The 18,845-nt window shown below is 36.4% G+C and overlaps 1 protein-coding gene across 2 annotated transcripts in view; it reads right to left on the reverse strand.

Moving 5' to 3' along the window:
• The window catches only part of NCAM2 (neural cell adhesion molecule 2), a 413,941-nt gene that overhangs the window by 45,398 nt on the left and 349,698 nt on the right, over window positions 1-18,845 (reverse strand). For both annotated transcript variants that reach the window (XM_054700347.1, XM_054700348.1), the window contains exons 13-14: window positions 4,203-4,322; window positions 974-1,095 (exon numbers count right to left, since the gene is read on the reverse strand). In XM_054700347.1, coding sequence (XP_054556322.1) covers window positions 974-1,095; window positions 4,203-4,322 — 242 coding nt within the window. The remainder of the gene's footprint in view (window positions 1-973; window positions 1,096-4,202; window positions 4,323-18,845) is intronic.

Raw genomic sequence — 18,845 nt, forward strand, 5'->3', positions numbered from 1 at the left:
AAAATAGGTGAGGCACACAATAACCCAAGCTTCCCCAAATTAGCTAAAACATAATAAATTTAAATATCACTATGTTTAATAAAAGAAATAAAAGTGATAATGTGTTATGGGGATAATTATTAACAATATCACCATACAGAACTTGATTTATTTTTTATTTTTTATTTTTGTGGGACCCTCGCCAGTGGCCAGGGATCGAGCTGGCGCCACAGAGGCTGCGGGCAGCCTTGCAACCCAGCGCTCAACCACTGCGCCACCAGGGGAGGCCCCAGAACTTGATTTAAATTTAACATATTCCACAGCAGAAAAATAGTGGTACTTAAGGAAAAATCACATTTAATGATCTTTGCATCATTGTCAGATGACTGCAAAATCACTGGCCACCATGAATCCCTGTGGATCTAGAGGGTGTCCTTCACCCTCCACACACGAAAACTCCCAAGGCAGCTCTTTACCGTGCAAAGTCTTATTAGCTAGTGCCAGTTAACTTGAAGAAAACTTCTACTAACTCAGATTCAATGTGACCATTCTTTGATAAATGCAGATTAAAGTACTTTATTCAAAGTGTGATATGCTAATAATCATACCTGGGGTATGAAATGGAGAAAAAAGCAAAGCCTGAAATTACTAATATCAAGTAGGATTGAAGGTGAAACTATCCTGCTCAACTTTGCAGAAAAAAACAGGGAAAATGTAAAATGTTGCTAAATTCTACTTCATCTGTGGAAATCACAAGAGGAAAATCATGGCTTTATTTGGATGAACTACGTTTAGAACATCTATGTTTAGCAAGCATTTTTACACCTTAAAATGACTTCAACAAAGGAAAATTAGTATTTGAATTCCTATGAGTACCATTTTAGCACCGATGCTATTGACTATGCATTCACGACTGGTATGTCCATGAAGTCGAAGCAAATTTAATGTAATCTGAAAACATTTCATATAAAACACTAATGAAAGGAATACTTACACTTCTGTATTTCACAATGTACTCCAGAATAGGGGCACCTCCATCATCCTGTTTGGTGATACTGAGTTTAAAGCTCTTCCCACTGCTTGGCTGCCCATGTATGGATGGTGGACTTGGTTCACCTAAGTATGTAACACAACATTGGTGAGATCTGCACATAACTCAGATGCCCAAAGAAACTACATTTGAATGAAAAGAACACTGTCCTGTAATCAAAATATGTAATTCTATCCTGGATTTATTATTTACTATTTGTCTTTTGCTATAACCTCTGATTCAAGAACCACCCATCAAGAATCAGCAATATTCACAAACTGAGAAATATCATGACCAAATTGTGAAACCCAGAAACAAATACATTACTTATATTGATATAAAAAGTCTCTAAGAATAGTACTATAATTATGTAAGTGTGAAATTTCATTTCTTTTATTATTAATAGAGTGGAATCCTATTTATTATATCAATACAATTGTGAAAACATTTAGTGAATATTTATTAATACAAATATATCAAGGCATTAAACTATATGGAATATAGATTTAACTCTAAACCATATGGAATACAGATCTAACCGACAACAGCTTAGCAATTAATGATCTGTTTTCATAAGCAATTTTTAATTAAATGAATATTTGAATATAGAAATTTTGTGGCATTTAATCTATAGACTCATGTTTCAATGGTATTTTTGTCTTCTGGACTCAGGAACTTATGTGCCTTTGATGCTATAATTCAAATAGGGATTACTTAGAACAAAGATGCTTATATTCTTTTGAATATGAGCAGAGGCTCCTAAAATTTAAGAGTTTTCTATTTGAAGGATGCCATCACTGCCTGGAAACTTGGAATGGGGGTTCCTTGCTATATGTCCTTGTGTGATGAGCTTGAGCTTACAGCAGCCTCCTCTGCTTCTGTTTTCTGCAGGTCCTCATGGATGTTGCAACACTAATGAAATCATAGGAGACCTGTTTTAGTTTGCAGTGTTCCAGAAACCTATAATATCTGGTTTACTCAGAGGAATTCCAAAGGACAAACTAAGTAGATGAGTAAAGAGGACTGCATGCCTCCAAAGCTGGAGTTATCTGAAACAATCATCTGTATTTCTAATATTTTTTATAATCTTAATCAAGTGACTATTTTCTTTGAGAAAAGCCAGGTAATTAAAGAAATATAACAGTTGGGTGTTTTGCCATGCAAGCAACTAAGGTCCACATACGCTGCAGCCATATTACAACCAAGTGGATATGAGAACTGCAGAGTGATTGTTTAATTAAAGTTAATTGAACTAGCATGCAGACGTGACATAATCTATATATGCATGGTATTTTTGACAAATTGAAATTTCTTTAAGAACAGTATGATAATTGTTTAAAGTATATAATAAGAGATTATGAAAGATGTAAATATTCTAAAATGAATGTTAGATCAGGTGATTTAGCATAGTATCTAAATTGGTTTTAGAATTTAAATGTTGTATAATATAAATTCACTTAATAATGTTATTGTAATCATAGTTTTTAAAATAGCATTTGAGAAAATAATTATAAATCAGAAACTTAATAACAAATGAATTTTACACATTTAAATTATTTATGCCTATACATTTTGTATGTATATTTTTATAGTTAATATTATAACACATTTGTCATTCCATGGCAATTGCTTCTACTTTTGAAAAGAAAATTCTGAACCAATACAGATTCTATCACAGATAAACAGATTAAATTAATGGCTTCTATTAGAAATTATAAATGAAAGATAATACAAAAGTAAACATCAATATTTAATTACTAATAATGGAAGAGCTATCACATATTAACCACTTTGAACATATTATCTAATTTAACTTTAAAACAATACTGGGAGATAATTAAATCACATATTTATTATTGAAGACCTCGATATTCCTACCCTCAAATTGCTCACTGCCTAGAGAGATCTGCAAGTCAACAATAGTACAGTAAGAGTTTAGAATTCTTATCCTTTAAAAAGAAAACTGAAAAGAATAAAGAGCAAGAGAGATATTTTATGGTTGCAGCATTTACAGCATATTGAATAAATGTATGAAGAATGAATGACAGTGCGCCTAACTGACAGAAGAAATAAAGGTGGAGGGGTTAACCAAGGTCTTACAAAGAGATCATTCCTTTCCTGGAGGCTGTGCAGTGATCCTGGCAGTTATAAAAGGGGGATAAGTCAAGACAAAATGCAAAGTACTCTCAATAGTAGCTAACGTTTAATTAGGTGCACTGCTGGGGGCAGCTCTGTGACTGTGGAGGGGAAAGATAAAGATGGCAGCCGGCAACCACTGGTATGAATGGAAGGGACTCAAGAGAAGGTTGGTGCAGTTGAGGGTTATAAACAGGAAAAAAAAAAATTTAATTCTACAACCACTTAAGTCTAATGGATTATGAGTCAAGATGTACTTGCAGCCATGACACTGAGAAAATAGGGACTTAAATAGACTAACATTAGAAATGGAGTAAAGGTAGCATATCTGACAGATTCTATGAGAACCAACATAACTGGTTACAAATTGTCAAAAGTAAAGTGACCAATTTGACTCTCCTAATATTTATATTTAATCGTCAAGGTAATGGGTAGATTTTGTAACAGCACTTGTGTAGACACAAGTTTTCTCAATTTTCTTTGCCGTGCATTTTACATAAAGGATATGTGCATCATTGAAATGTATCTTAACTTTATGTAAACATAATTAATATGAAATAGATCAAATTAGGACATAACAAAAACAAAGCTACAAAAGTTTTCTTCTGCAGTCCTGCGGTAATGGATTAATTTAATGGTGCCTCTTTCTCACATATTGGACGAACATATAGGATAAAGACAATAGTCATGCCTCATTAAAAGAGTAAAATATTGGAGATGTTACAGGACACTGTTGTACTCCCTCACAGGAGACAGTCTGAGCAGTACAATCCAATTAATCAGACTATGAATAACTAGGACATCTTCCTAATTGGGATAGTTTCCTGAGAGCAATTTTACTGTATGTACTGCCGAATACCTTTTCTTTTTTTTTTTAACCTTGCTTCAGAAGTAAAGTTATTTTTATAAATCTAGCATGCTATCATCTTCAGAAACCACTTTAACAAAGACATAATTCACTTCTCCAAGTGTTGAAACATTTCCTGCATTTTAAAATTCCATTTAAATTTGCAGGGGAAGAGCGTGGCAAGCAAGAGAAAAAGAAAAGATTACTTACGAACTGGTAATGTTTGGAAGATTTCTATTTTACTGTAGTCTCCTTGACCTTTTCCATTAACAGCTGCAACCCTGATTTCATAAGTTGTATTTGGTTCCAGGTTGCTCAAAACAACCATTGCTAGAAGAAAAAAATGCATATATATATATATATATATATATATATATATATATACCCGTGTTTAATGCATTTTAATACATAGAACAAATAACCTATTGAAATCCTGAGTGAGAAATTTTGCTGTATATCTTTTCATGAACTACCTGAAAAATTGGATAAACATGTAAGAAGATAATTATTTGTGAGCATTCTTCATCTCAGTTTTTAGCATTACAATACCATGCAACAATTCTTAAAGAAGAAAATTAGTAATGTCTTTTGTAGTACTTATTCTTAAAAAGTAGGAAGTAGAATATTTTATTCCATCTTCTTAATATTCAAAACTTAGGAATGATTATGTTAACCATGTTTGCTGTATGGATCACAAATATTTTGCCAACTCTAAGTAGGTTATTTCTATATAATTTAATGAAATTATGGAATTCTGTATGTAGAACTCTGACCTTCAAAGTGAAGTGTTTCAGTCATATTAAAGTGTCATAAACTGAATCAATAGCAACATTGGATAATTTATTGAATCATAAATCAAATAAAATCATTTTAATGTTAGTTTGATTATTATCACGTTTTATTTTCTATCTGCATTTCTTCTCAATGACATAGCTAATCTGCATTTAACATAATGCGAAGGACGTAAAAGAATCTGAAAAAGTACAGTGAAGCAATGGTGATTAGAAATATTTTTAGAGGGCCTCCCTGGTGGTGCAAGAGGTTAAGATGCAACCTCTGAAGCTATCTGCAGCCACTGTGGCACAAGTTCGATCCCCAGCCAGGGAGCTACCCATATGGTGCAGCAGAGCTCTCCCGACTCATCCGCTGCCCCCCTCAGCAGTGTATTTCAGTACATCTGCCTGTTCTGTTCCCCACTCTGGTGAATCCTCTCACCCCCCACACCTCTGGCCTGTACCCCAGTTCTTGTATTCATAAATAAATAAATCTTTTAAAAAAAAGAAAGAAATATTTTCAGGGGAGCACCAGTTCTTTTAATCTGCCAGGTAGTTTTAAATACAAATGCAGACTTCAAAATACTATATCTTCACAAATTCCTCTGATGGAGCTAACAAAATTCCACAGTTGTGACATCTTTACTCCTTTTGCTAAACAAAGCAAATGTACCTACCAGAAATGGCAATGCTTCAACGAGCAATCTCAAGGAAGTTAACAGTCTAGTATATATAACTCTCAACCAATGATCACTTTAAAACAGAAGACATAAACAATCATAAGATAAAAAATTTAGCCATAAACAGATTAATATTTGTAGGCCTATTGTTTTACATGGACCATGACTGAGATGGTATACACTCAATACAATTCCAATAAAATTCATTTATTTATTTTTTTAAAGATTTATTTATTTATGCATAGAAGAGCTGGGATACAGGCCAGAGATGCAGGGGGTGAGCAGATTCATCAGAGATAGAGTGGGGAACAGAACAGGCAGACTGACTGAAATACACTGCTGAGGGGAGCAAAGGGCGAGACAGGAGAGTTTGCTGTGCCATGTGGGTTGCCGGATGAGGATTGAACTCGTGCTGCAGAGGCTGAAGATTGCTTCATAATGTGGTGTTTAAACCCTTGCACCACCAGGGAGACCCTCCAATAAAATTTATTAACATAGTTTTGATAACTACTTTCATTATAATACAGATTCATTGGATAACATTTTTGTTCACTGTATGAACATCTTCAATGAATTTGTTTTGATACTTCCTTTTGTTCTTGCTTGTTCCCCACAGTCACTATTATGACATCTATTTACCTTTTTAATTATAATTATTTAATATTCACTGAATTACTTATTTAAATACAGAGAAACCAAGGCTTGAATTCAATTATTTCCCAAAGGCTAAAAACCTGCGAAATGATTTCAGGAAATCCAAACCCAGTTGGTGGGTAACCTGGAGTCAATATATATATATTGGAGTCTCTCTCTCTCTCTCTCTCTCCCTCTCTCTCTCTCTCTCTCTCTCTCTCTCTCTCTCTCTCTATATATATATATATATATATATATACACATATACACATACACAATACACATACATATGTACACACACATACACGCATACACACACTTACCAGCCCAAGAAACAGAACATAGTGACAATTGAGAGAAGGTTAGTGCATAGGAGGAGGTGGTTATGCAGGGAGGAGGGAGACAAAAATAACAGTAGTCAGCGAAAGTGCTAATCATTGAAATTTTATAATTCTTAAGCAAAAAAAAAAAAAGAAAAACTTCTTAAGGCTAGAATAACTAAGAACTCGAGCTACAAATTCCTTACATTGCATTAATGTAGTCACTTAATACACTGGAAATCAGACCTGCTGTTCTGCAGAGAGTAAAGCTTTATGAAAGCATATTTATTATTGAGGTTTATAGTAAAACTGTGTAGGTCCAGGAACAATCACTATTGTTGGGAAGGAATATTCAACATGACAGTTATGTTTGATTATCTTCTTTACACTAACAGAGAATAACTGGATGCAGCCACAGGGACAGATGCAAAGCTCATGTAGGAACTAACTACAATAATCTTTGTAAAAGACCTTGCTGTGATTCAGGCTTTATATTCATGAAAGGAGTCAAGTGATTCCACCATGATTCAACCAAGTCTTAGGGCTGCATGGGTCTCTCAACTTCTAAATAGACATTTTTATTAAATGTCATGCAAACAATATAAATAAACAAGTTTACATAAAGGGCTTTGCGATCTGTGAAATAATCACCATGTGTCAATTATCTATGCAAATAGATGTTTTCTGCAGGCTATGAATTAATGCAAAATAAGAGATAGTCCAAAAGTGATTCCTCATTGACTAATGTAAAAACTCTCTTTAATGGCAACACTAGTCTTGTGATATTTATTTATATATACAAGCACTTACGCAGAAAATCTATAGGGGAGTATGGTACACAATAATACAGGAGCGATTGTTCTAGCTGCTTTTATTATGGCATACAACTGAGTATGTAATATGTTTCTCCAAATTGATGTAGGATATAAACTCACAGCTGCAGCCAACACTTTAGAGCAGCAAGACTGTAACATGGCTGTGCAGGGGAGAGCAACCGGCAGTGCTTCTATTCAATTTTCTTTCTTTATTGTAATCACAAAATTCATAAATCAGAAATATGAAAATCATATTCTTCATCTTTTGGGGGATTAAAATGAGTAAGAATAGATCCATCAAAGCATCAGAATATATCAAATCATAGAAAATTGAGGTGATTATTGAAACAATTAAAATAGCAATCAATCCACTCTCCTCTCTACTCTCTCCCCCAAGAGTAACTCCATATTTTACTTGATTCATCTGAGTGTTTCAAGTAAAAGTTCGCTCTAGCCCAGATTATCAGCTTCCTTTTCCTGTTTTTCATACAGATTGTGAGGCGCTCTGAGTGGCCCTCAACCTCTGCCCGGGGGTTATCTATTTCTTTATTTACATTATGATCAATTCAAAATCAGTGTTTCCAGTTCCATCCTAGTTTTCTGTTCCCAGTCAGACTCTCACCTTTACTGTCCGAGTTTCACAATAGAGCAGAAAGCAGCCAAGAGGGGACATGAGAGCTCACTGTTATTACAATGGGCTACAAACATTCACAGGTGAAATGGATGAGGGAGGCTTTCACAGAGGATTTTCCAAATTATAGTGGAGAGACATGGATGTAAACCTATTGGTACGAGTTTCACAAAGTTTATATACATGAAGTCGGTCTGTTTTTGAGTTACGATAATAAAGGTTTGGTACAATAACCCTTTATTTTGAGACTTATTTACATAGTGTGAACATAAAAATTACTGTGTGAAATAGAAAAGAACATCACAAATGGGAACCAATTTAAAGGGAGGGCAAGGAACTGATTCGGGGGAGGCAAAGCCTGGATCTATAATTTGACTTTCCTTTCCTAAGTAAGAGGATATACTTTAAATCATCCATGATTTACCAGCATATTACCAACCCTAAGGTTTTTGAATCTCCAAGGTAGGGCTGAAAGCAAACCACCACTTGACTAAGGAAAGGCTGTGTACTCTACAATACAGTCGTACCTCAAATTATGAAGTTAGTTAATGGGAGACACTTCTACCTAAATATACACATACAATAGCATAATAGAACCCCACTCTGAGGTGTGGGATGGATCTTTCCCTATAATTTGCTAGAAACTCAAACTCAGAAATTAAGTGGAAGTAAGTCTAGATTACAAACTAGAAAAAGTTCTTTAAGGAAAATGGCATAAATTAAGGTATTTCATAGTTGTATTTAGTCAGCATGATTCAGATACCATAAAGCTATTTCTGAAAATTATAAACTATCATGACTTTTTCCTTGACATGGTAGCAGGGATAGGTTTTATAGAGAATCTGGTTTCCAGCAATAATTTCATGTTTTTGTTTGATATTCATATAATTGAGTTTCATAAGTGACCCTCTTGTTACCCAGCTATTAATGCAAAAACTAAAGCAAAATATTGAAAAGCATGAAAATAAGGACATTGCAACTGGCAAATGATAAGAAACCAGAAATGTTTTTTTTTTTTTTTTTGCAAATGTGGAATCTTTCCTATAGAGAAAAATTTGAAGTGGTAATCTCCCTTTAAAAAGGTAATCAACAGAGAGGGGGCGGAGCAACATGGCGGCGAGGAGACGCTGCGAGTAAGATCTCCCATTAAAAAAAGTTAATAGGGAGGAAAAGCGGCAGGTCCCAGTGAGAACCGGGACACGGAAGATAAACGGACGACTCTAGCAAACTGCCCGAAGAAGAAAGTGGCCATAAAAGAGGACCAGAAGGGAGGGAAGCGCAGAACCCTGCTCTCCTCCCCCGCCCACAGAGGCGGCACTCTCCGACCCGCAGAGAGGAGGAAAACAACAAACTAAAACGACTAACAAGAACAAACGACGCAGCAAGCAGGACTGTGAGTGGAAAGGAACTATTGCAGCCACCACACCCCGTGAACGGGAGCTGAGGAGAACCCTGCAGGATTCGCCGCTGAGGTGAGCTCCAGGCGCCATTGAAGAGAGACCCCACCCCCAGGGAGGAGGCCAGCACCAGCACACAGCCCCAGGCCACCTGGTAAGCCTGCGCAAAGCGGCGCGCTGGAAAAGCAGACGCGGATCGGAATCGGGATTGCGCGGAAAGGCGTTGCGGAGCGGAAACGGGATCGCGCGGAAAAGCAGAGCGGTTGAAAAAGCAGTGTGGTTGAAAAGCAAACGCGGATCCGGATCGGATCGCAACTGCCCAGGTCCCCGCGCCTGCGACCTAGGCTTGCTGGGAGACGCGCGGAGGCCCTCACCTTGTGAGCAGGAACCAGGCGCCCAGGCACGGGAGCGGGATTCAAAAGGCGCCATTCCCACGCCACTGAACTGGGCTACAGCCTGCGTCCTGGAACTGAGGGCTTTGGAACTGAGACTCGGGGCACGAAATTAGGGGCGTGCGTTCCCCACGATGGTGGGGCACAAGGCAGACACAGCACCCCAAAGCCGTTGAGGTGTACCCTACCATCCCCACTCTGTTCCCTGTCCCACGGGGTGGATAATCAGCTCCCCAAGGGCTCTAGGAGAGATCTCTGGCGCCACCTAGCAACTTGAAGCCAGCACAGGCTCCTGAAGGAGCTAGTGGCCAGCTGGGGAGTTAGCCCACGCCGGGCCCCTTCCGACCAGTAGTCTGAGCCCACAGGGGGAGCGAGCACCCACAGCCGGGGCAGACCAGGAGTGCAGAAGAGTGTGCCTGAGACTGGACGTGCAGGGAGTGTGTCCCACATCACCATTTTAGAACAGGGACATTTCTTCAGTAAAGACTACCTACAGAAGGCTTCCTCAGGAGCCAGAGGTGAGCGGGGGAAGTTCGCCCACGCCAGACCCCCTCTGGCCTGCAGTCCAAGCCCAGAGGGGGAGCAGGAACCACCGCCGGGGCAGACCAGGAGCACAGGGGAGTGTGTCCCCACATCGGCATTTTAGAACAGGGACCTTTCTCCAGTAAAAACTGCTTGAAACTGACAGATGACTCCTGGAGGAACCAGAGGGGAGCAGAGAAGCTCACCCAAGATGCCGGCCAGTCCGAACTACACAGTGTCCCAACGCATATGGCAGATTAGAAAACAGACAGTAGGGAGGAGAAGAACCACACGCAACCTAGCTACTCCCCAGGGAAAAAGCACACCACAAAAAGAAAACCAGCCCCCAGATTGCAACGACAGTAACTTGGAAGAACTTCTGAGCCTTCCAGAAAGAGAATTTAAAATTGCCATGATTAAAAAACTGACAGAAGTCATAAAGGAAAACAATGATAAGGGAAAAATAATCAACAATCAGAAGAATGAAATTGAGTCCCTAAAGAGGGAAGTAAAAGAAATGCAGGAGATCAAAGAATTAATGGAAGAACTAAAGAATTCTGGGAAAAGCAATGAAAGCAGAATAGATGAAATGGAAGAACGAATAAGTTCTCTTGAAGACACAGAAATAAAAAGAACCAAAACAGAAAAGGAAAGAGAAGTACGAAGGAAAAAGAACGAAGAAAGACTACGGGACTATCTGACTCCATGAGGAAAGGAAATATAAGAGTTATAGGAATACCAGAAGGAGAGGAGAGAGAAGTAGGAACAGAGAAAATTTTCAAAGAGATAATTGAAGAGAACTTCCCAAATGTGAAGAAGGAGATGAAAATTGATATACAAGAAGCAAGAAGAACACCAAACTTCCACGACGAAAGGAAAAATACAGCAAGACACATAATAGTAAAGCTCCCAAGAATCCAGGACAAGGAAAAAATAATGAAGCTGGCAAGAGGGAAGAAACAGATAACATTCAAAGGAAAGCCAATCAGGCTGACATCAGACTTCTCCGAAGAAACACTACGGGCAAGGAGAGAGTGGAGGGACATAGTCAACAGACTCCAAGAAAACAGATGCCAACCAAGAATACTCTATCCCGCAAAGCTCTCCTTCCTCTTTGAAGAAAGAATATGGACCTTCTCAGACAAACAGAAACTCCGGAATTTCATTACAACTAAACCCCCACTCCAAAAAATACTACAAGGAGTCCTAAAGCCAGAACCTCAGAGGGATGAATAACAATGAAAGAAGGCCAAAAAAAAAAAAAGGTTATTAAAAGAATAAATAAATAAAATCAAAGGAAAGACAAACACAATGGCAAATACAGATGTTAACATATCAATATTAACTCTAAATGTAAATGGACTAAACTCTTCAATAAAAAGACACAGAGTTGCAGCCTGGATTAAGAAACAAAACCCAACCTTTTGCTGTCTCCAGGAAACACATTTAGCTACAAAAGATAAAAATAGGCTCAAAGTTAAAGGATGGAAAACAATCCTACAAGCAAATGGACTAAAAAAGAAAGCAGGAACAGCTATACTTATATCAGATAAAACAGATTTCAAACTCAAAAAGATAAAAAGAGACCCCAATGGTCACTACATTATGATCAAGGGGACAATACTTCAAGAAGAAATAACACTCATTAACATATACTCACCAAACGAAGGAGAACCAAAATATATCAGACAACTGTTGTCCTCTCTGAAAACAGACATCAGAGAAAACACATATGTAGTGGGAGACTTCAACACACCACTATCAACAATGGATAGATCAACAAGACAAAAAATAAGTAAAGAAACCAAAGCTCTAAATAAGGACCTAGAGCAATTGGGCTTAACAGACATCTATAGAACACTAAACCCCAAAAAAACAGAGTACACATTTTTCTCAAGCGCACACGGATCATTCTCCAGGATCGATCACATACTGGGGCACAAGACAAACATCAACAGATACACAAGATTGAAATCATATCAACCATCTTTTCTGACCATGAAGGCATCAAACTAGAAATAAACCATAAAAAGAAGGCAAGGAACTTTCCTACCTCATGGAGATTAAAAACCACACTACTGGAAGACCACTGGACTAATGAGGAGATCAAAGAAGAAATTAAAAAATTTTTTGAATTGAACGGCAAGGAGGACACCAATATCCTAAATGTATGGGATGCAGCAAAAGCAGTAATAAGAGGAAAATATATAGCAATAGAAGCTCACATCAAGAAACAAGAAAGAACTCAAAGAAACAACCTAATCTCGAAGCTCAAAGATCTAGAAAAAGAACAACAAAAAAACCCCAAAACCAGTAGAAGAAAAGAAATAATAAAAACCAAAGCAGAAATAAATGAAATTGAAACTAAAAAAACAATCCAAAAGATCAATGAAACCAAGAGCTGGTTCTTTGAAAAAATCAATAAAATAGACAAACCCCTAGCCAGGCTCACAAAGGAAAAAAGGGAGAAAGCAGAAATAAACAGGATCATCAATGAAAGAGGAGAAATCACAACGGACACAGCAGAAATCAAAAGAATAATCAGTAACTACTATGAACAGTTATATGGAAACAAGTTTAACAATCTAGAGGAGATGGACAAATTCCTACAACTCTACAATCACCCAAAGCTAGATAAAGAAGAAATAGAACACCTAAACAGACCAATTACAAGCAGCGAAATTGAAATGGTAATCAAAAACCTCCCCAAAAACAAAAGCCCAGGACCTGATGGATTTACAAATGAATTCTACCAAACATTCAGAGACGAATTAGTGCCTATCCTTCACAAACTCTTCCAAAAAATTGAGAAGGAAGGGACAATACCAAACACGTTCTATGAAGCCAACATTACACTAATACCAAAACCGAACAAGGACAACACAAAAAAGGAAAACTACAGGCCAATCTCCCTAATGAACACTGATGCAAAAATCCTCAATAACATTTTAGCTATCAGAATCCAACAATGTATCCATAAGATAATTCACCATGACCAAGTAGGATTCATTCCAGGGACACAAGGATGGTTTAACATCCGAAAATCAATCAACGTTATCCAACACATCAACAAAAAGAAATATAAAAACCATATGATAATATCAATAGATGCTGAGAAAGCTTTCAACAAAGTGCAACACCCATTCATGATAAAAGCCCTTGAAATTCTTGGGATACAAGGAACATACCTCAACATCATAAAGGCCATCTATGACAAGCCAACAGCCAGTATAATTCTCAATGGTGAAAAGCTGAAAGCAATTCCATTAAGATCTGGAACAAGACAAGGATGCCCACTCTCACCACTGCTTTTCAATATAATACTGGAAGTCCTAGCCAGAGCAATAAGACAAGAAAAAGACATCCAAGGAATCCAAATAGGAAAAGAAGAAGTCAAACTATCACTATTTGCAGATGATATGATATTATACATAGAGAACCCCAAAAACTCCACAGAAAAACTAATTCAACTCATCAGTCAGTTCAGTAAAGTGGCAGGATACAAAATCAACACGCAAAAGTCAGTAGCCTTCCTATACGCAAACAATAAATCTGAAGAAGAAATCAAAAAAAAAATCCCTTTTATTATTGAAACAAAAAAAATCAAATATTTGGGAATAAATCTAACAAAAGAGGTAAAGGACCTATACAAAGAAAACTATAAAACACTGTTAAAAGAAATAGAAGAAGACACAAAGAAATGGAAAGACATCACCTGCTCATGGATTGGAAGAATAAACATTATTAAAATGGCCATCCTTCCAAAAGCAATATAAAGATTCAATGCTATTCCAATCAAAATTTCAATGTCATTCTTCAAAGAAATAGAACAATTATTGATGAAATTCATATGGAATCACAAAAAACCCCGAATAGCCAAAGCTCTCCTGAAAAAAAAAGAAGGGAATGGAGGCATCACACTCCCAGACTTCAAACTATACTACAAAGCCATAATCATCAAAACTGCATGGTATTGGAACAAGAACAGACATACAGACAAATGGAATCGAATAGAAAATCCAGAAATAAACCCACAGATTTATGGTCAACTAATCTTTGACAAAGGAGCAAAGACTATGCATTGGAGCAAAGAAAGTTTGTTCAATAAATGGTGCTGGGAAAACTGGGTCGCTACATGCAAAAGAATGAAGCTTGACCACTACCTCACACCGTACACAAAAATCAACTCAAAATGGATTAAAGAATTAGACATAAGACCTGAAACCATAAAATATATAGAAGGAAATATAGGCGAAACACTACATGATTTGCACATCAAAGACATCTTTACAGACACATCACCCAAAGCAGTGATAGTGAAGGCAAAGATAAACAGCTGGGACTACATCAAATTAAAGAGCTTCTGCACAGCAAAAGAGACAATAACAAAAACAAAGAGAAACCCCACCAACTGGGAGAACATTTTTGCACCCAACACTAATGATAAAGGACTGATCACAAAAATCTGCAAAGAGCTGACGAGACTCAACAACAACAAAGAAAATAATCCAGTCAAAAAATGGGCAGAAGAGCTAAAAAGAAACTTCTCTGAAGAGGAAATGCAAATGGCCAACAGGCATATGAAAAAATGTTCAACATCACTTGACATCAGGGAAATGCAAATCAAAACTACCATGAGATACCATCTTACACCAGTGAGAATGGCACATATTAAAAAAACTAGCAACAACAAATGTTGGCGAGGGTGTGGAGAAAAAGGAACTCTTCTGCACTGTTGGTGGGAGTGCAAACTGGTCCAACCACTATGGAGAGCTGTGTGGAGATTTCTGGACCTACTAAACATAGAGCTTCCATATGATCCAGCAATTCCACTCCTAGGTATTTACCCAAAAGACACAGAAACATCAATTCCAAAGAGCACCTGCACCCCTATGTTTACAGCAGCACTGTTTACAATAGCTAAGCTTTGGAAACAACCCAAATGCCCAAAAATAGATGACTGGATCAAGAAGATGTGGTACATATATACCATGGAATATTACTCAGCATTCAAAAAAGATAAACACATGCAATTTGCAGCAACATGGATGGCGCTGGAAGGGATCATGCTCAGCGAAATAAGCCAAAAAGAAAAAGAAAAATACCGGATGGTCTCACTCATAACAGGAATCTAGAAAACTTAAATAAGGGACCAGGAAAATGAATAACTTTAAGAAAGTGAAAATCAAAATCAACAAAAAACTATGAACCAGAGACACTTTTAGGGGGCGGGGGCGGGAGGGGAGGGATTGGGTCATAATGGGGGTCTGCAATTGTATGGGGAATATAACAATAAAATTTATTATTTAAAAAAAATAAATAAAAAGGTAATCAAGCTTAATGCTTAAAGGAAGTTGAGCAAAGTAAGATTTTTGTTTCTTCAGATGATGCACTGTATATTCCCTCCCTCCAGCAATCACGTGAAGCAAAGGCTACAGAATGTTTATGACCCTTGACACAAGATTGTAAACAAATTAGACTGAACAAAGTTCTGAGATGTGATTAAATTTAGCCTTGCTCTATTCTTGACTCTAATAAATCTGGGGTCTCCATGGGTTTCCCTGCCATTCAATGTAAACAGAAAAGGATTCCCTTGATCTACTTCCCACCTACAATAGAGCTCATTCAAGTTGTCAAGAACTTTGAAGTGTGTCTGGTAGCTATGAGAAATCACAAAGCCTAACTAGGGTAGATCTGATCATTAAAAATCAAATTTGCTCTTAATTTTCTGAGACAGATCTTAAAATATAGTGAAATCACTGAAGTGTCTCACCTAAAATTAAATTTTTATTCCCAGCCATGCTGATGAACTTTATAAATTTCTTTTTTTTAACTTTTTACTTATTTATTTATACAAGCACTGGGTACAGTCAGAAGTGTGGGAGGGTGAGAGAATTCACCAGAGCCAGAGCAGGGAGAAGAACAAGCAGAAGGATCGAAGTACACTGCTGAGGGGAGCAGCGGGCGGCAGGAGAGGTCTGCGCGCCATGTGGGACCCTCGCCTGTGGCCGGGGATTGAACCATCACTGCAGAGGCTGCAGGCAGCTTCGCAGCCCAGTGCTCAACTGCTGCGCCACCAGGGGAGGCCCTAAATTTCTCTTTTTATTAGAGATAATGCTGTTCCATCACCAGTAAATTTGGTTTACAAACAAGCTTTACTTTTAAAATTTTAAACATAAGATATTTTAGTATTTATAAAAGGATTCATCTAAGATGTGATCAATTTATATGTGTATTTTTAGAAACCACTTAATACATAAGTTGTGATAGGTACATAATTACCAAATATGTCCCTTTATGATCTAACACAATAGGTTTTTACGAACTCAGAAACCAGAATATAATTTTTTTACTCTCAATATTGCTAATTTCACAAAATCTCCATATCCACATAATCTTTTGTTGTTGTTGTTCTATAAGCTTTGCACCTTTTTTTTGACTGGGGTTGGGGGAATATATATAGCTTATAATTAAATGTTCCTTCCTAAACCATCCCTACAGGAATTCTAAGCCTCATTTTAATTATTTAAGCTCTTAATGCTATCTATATATAATTTTATGTTATTGATTGCACCCCCTATCTTTGTTTTTAGCTCACTTTAAGAGGATTTGTATTGTAAAGATTTTGTGTGTAGGACATATAGCACATATATCATATAAGTTATTAAAAATCTCATAAAGCTTACACATTTTAAATGCAAAATAAGAATTTCAAGAGGAGTTTTTCAATGCATATTTTTAAAACCATGTCAAACAAGACACCACTTTTTTGCCAAACAAGGAGACTTGCAAAATCTATAGTTGTTATCCATTATCATTTATAGGTTCTACTCATTTGTTGCTGACCATTAAAACATATTTTACTTTTCCTAGTAAAACTTTGTGAGGAAAATCCACTTAGACACTTAGAAAACAATTATTTCAAACCACATATGATGACATTTCATTTAATCATCAGACTAGCAAAATTTGGTTACATTTTCCATTTCAAAGATAAATAAGTGGAAGTTCAGACAAATGGACCATATAAGAAGAGCACAGGTTTGATACGAATAAGATTCTGCCTTAAAGTTTTGTAGGATGATTACTCTAAAAAGAAATCTGAAATCAACGAGAATTGACAGCATATGAAGAAACTGGAAACTTTGGCACTCTTGGCAGTATGTATGATGGTACAGAGCAGTATGTAAGTATCTCAAAAAATTAAAATAAAATTGCCTAACACCCAGAAATTCTGTTTGTGGATATGTACCTCAAATAAGTGGATGCAGCATTTTGGAGAGCTCTGCACACCCACATTTATAGCAGCATTATGTTCAGCCACTAAAAATTTTAAATCATCTAGGAGTCCGTAAGTGCATGAGTGGATAAACCAAACGTGCTATATATACATACAATAGCAGTTATTCAGTCTTTAGAGGACAGAAATTCTGTACTATGATTCCATGTGGATGAACCTTGAGGATGTTGTGTTGAGTGAAATAAACCAGTCGCTAACAGATAAACACTATGTGATTCCACTCAAAGTGCTATGATATCAAATTCTTAGTACGACAAAAGTTCCCAGTGATTTGGGGATCAGAACCCTTATTATTTAATGTATAAAAATAGCATTTAATGTATATGTTGTTTAATGTATATGTTTGATGTGAACTGTTTAATTTTTAAAATTTCAGGTTTAAATTTTGAAAAATAGCAATGTGGATGGATTGCAGTGAAAGTTTCACATGATGAGTAAATTTAACACCAGTGAACTGGACACTTAGAAAACAATTATGAGATGGTACAATTTAAGGTATGTGTGTGTATATATATATATATATATATATTTTTTTTTTTTTTTTACTATAGTAAAAATGTTGAAAAAAATGCAGAGGGAAAATGTGAAAAATAATGAAATGATCCTATTCTCAAAAATTGAATTAGGACATTATAATGGTATTGAGTCATCACTGAGGGAAAAAAATGAAATAAAGTATTTTTTTAAGGTGAAAATATGTGCTCTGTGAAAAGTCAGTGAACAAGTGGAAGATTATGTTGAAATTTGGGAAAGTCATTGTGATATAATTTGCTATATGAATTTATAAGGTAGAAGTAAAAAAAATTATAATCATCCTGTTTGAATTCATTTGTGTTCAATAAAGCTTAATAAGTTGCAAAGGAGAATATATTACTAACCTTATTTGCTATCCCTAGGACAATTTGTGATAATTTTCTTATGTATCTAGAGAGAGAAAATGTATATTAAGTGTATGAAAATGCAAATAACAGCACTAACCACCTGTTTAATGACAAAGGCAAATGGAACCTGTTTTCATACATACTTCCTTTTCTATTTATTAAGAATGTTAGCACTTTATATGTGTTGTAAAACCACAGGTGTTTTCTCCTTAGAAGTTTGAAGTATTTAAAGCTATAGCATTTAGATGACGAGTAAGTCAACACTCAGGTTGAGGCAGGGTCACACATGCACACCATAATTTTGAGGCTATCCTGAACATGTTTTTATCCCTTTAGTCTACTTACTTATTTTCCAGCTTTATTGGGATGTAATTTGCAAGTAATATTATATAAATTTAAAAGTACAGTGTGATAATTTGATATATTTATAGATTATGAAATTACTACCTTTGAATATGCTTCTAACCTAGGATCACAAAAGTTATCAGTGTCTTTTCTAATTTTAAAGT

This window comes from Talpa occidentalis, unplaced genomic scaffold (genome assembly GCF_014898055.3).
Source record: "Talpa occidentalis isolate TD23 unplaced genomic scaffold, MPIMG_talOcc4v2.1 talOcc4.4, whole genome shotgun sequence".
Taxonomy (NCBI): domain Eukaryota; kingdom Metazoa; phylum Chordata; class Mammalia; order Eulipotyphla; family Talpidae; genus Talpa; species Talpa occidentalis.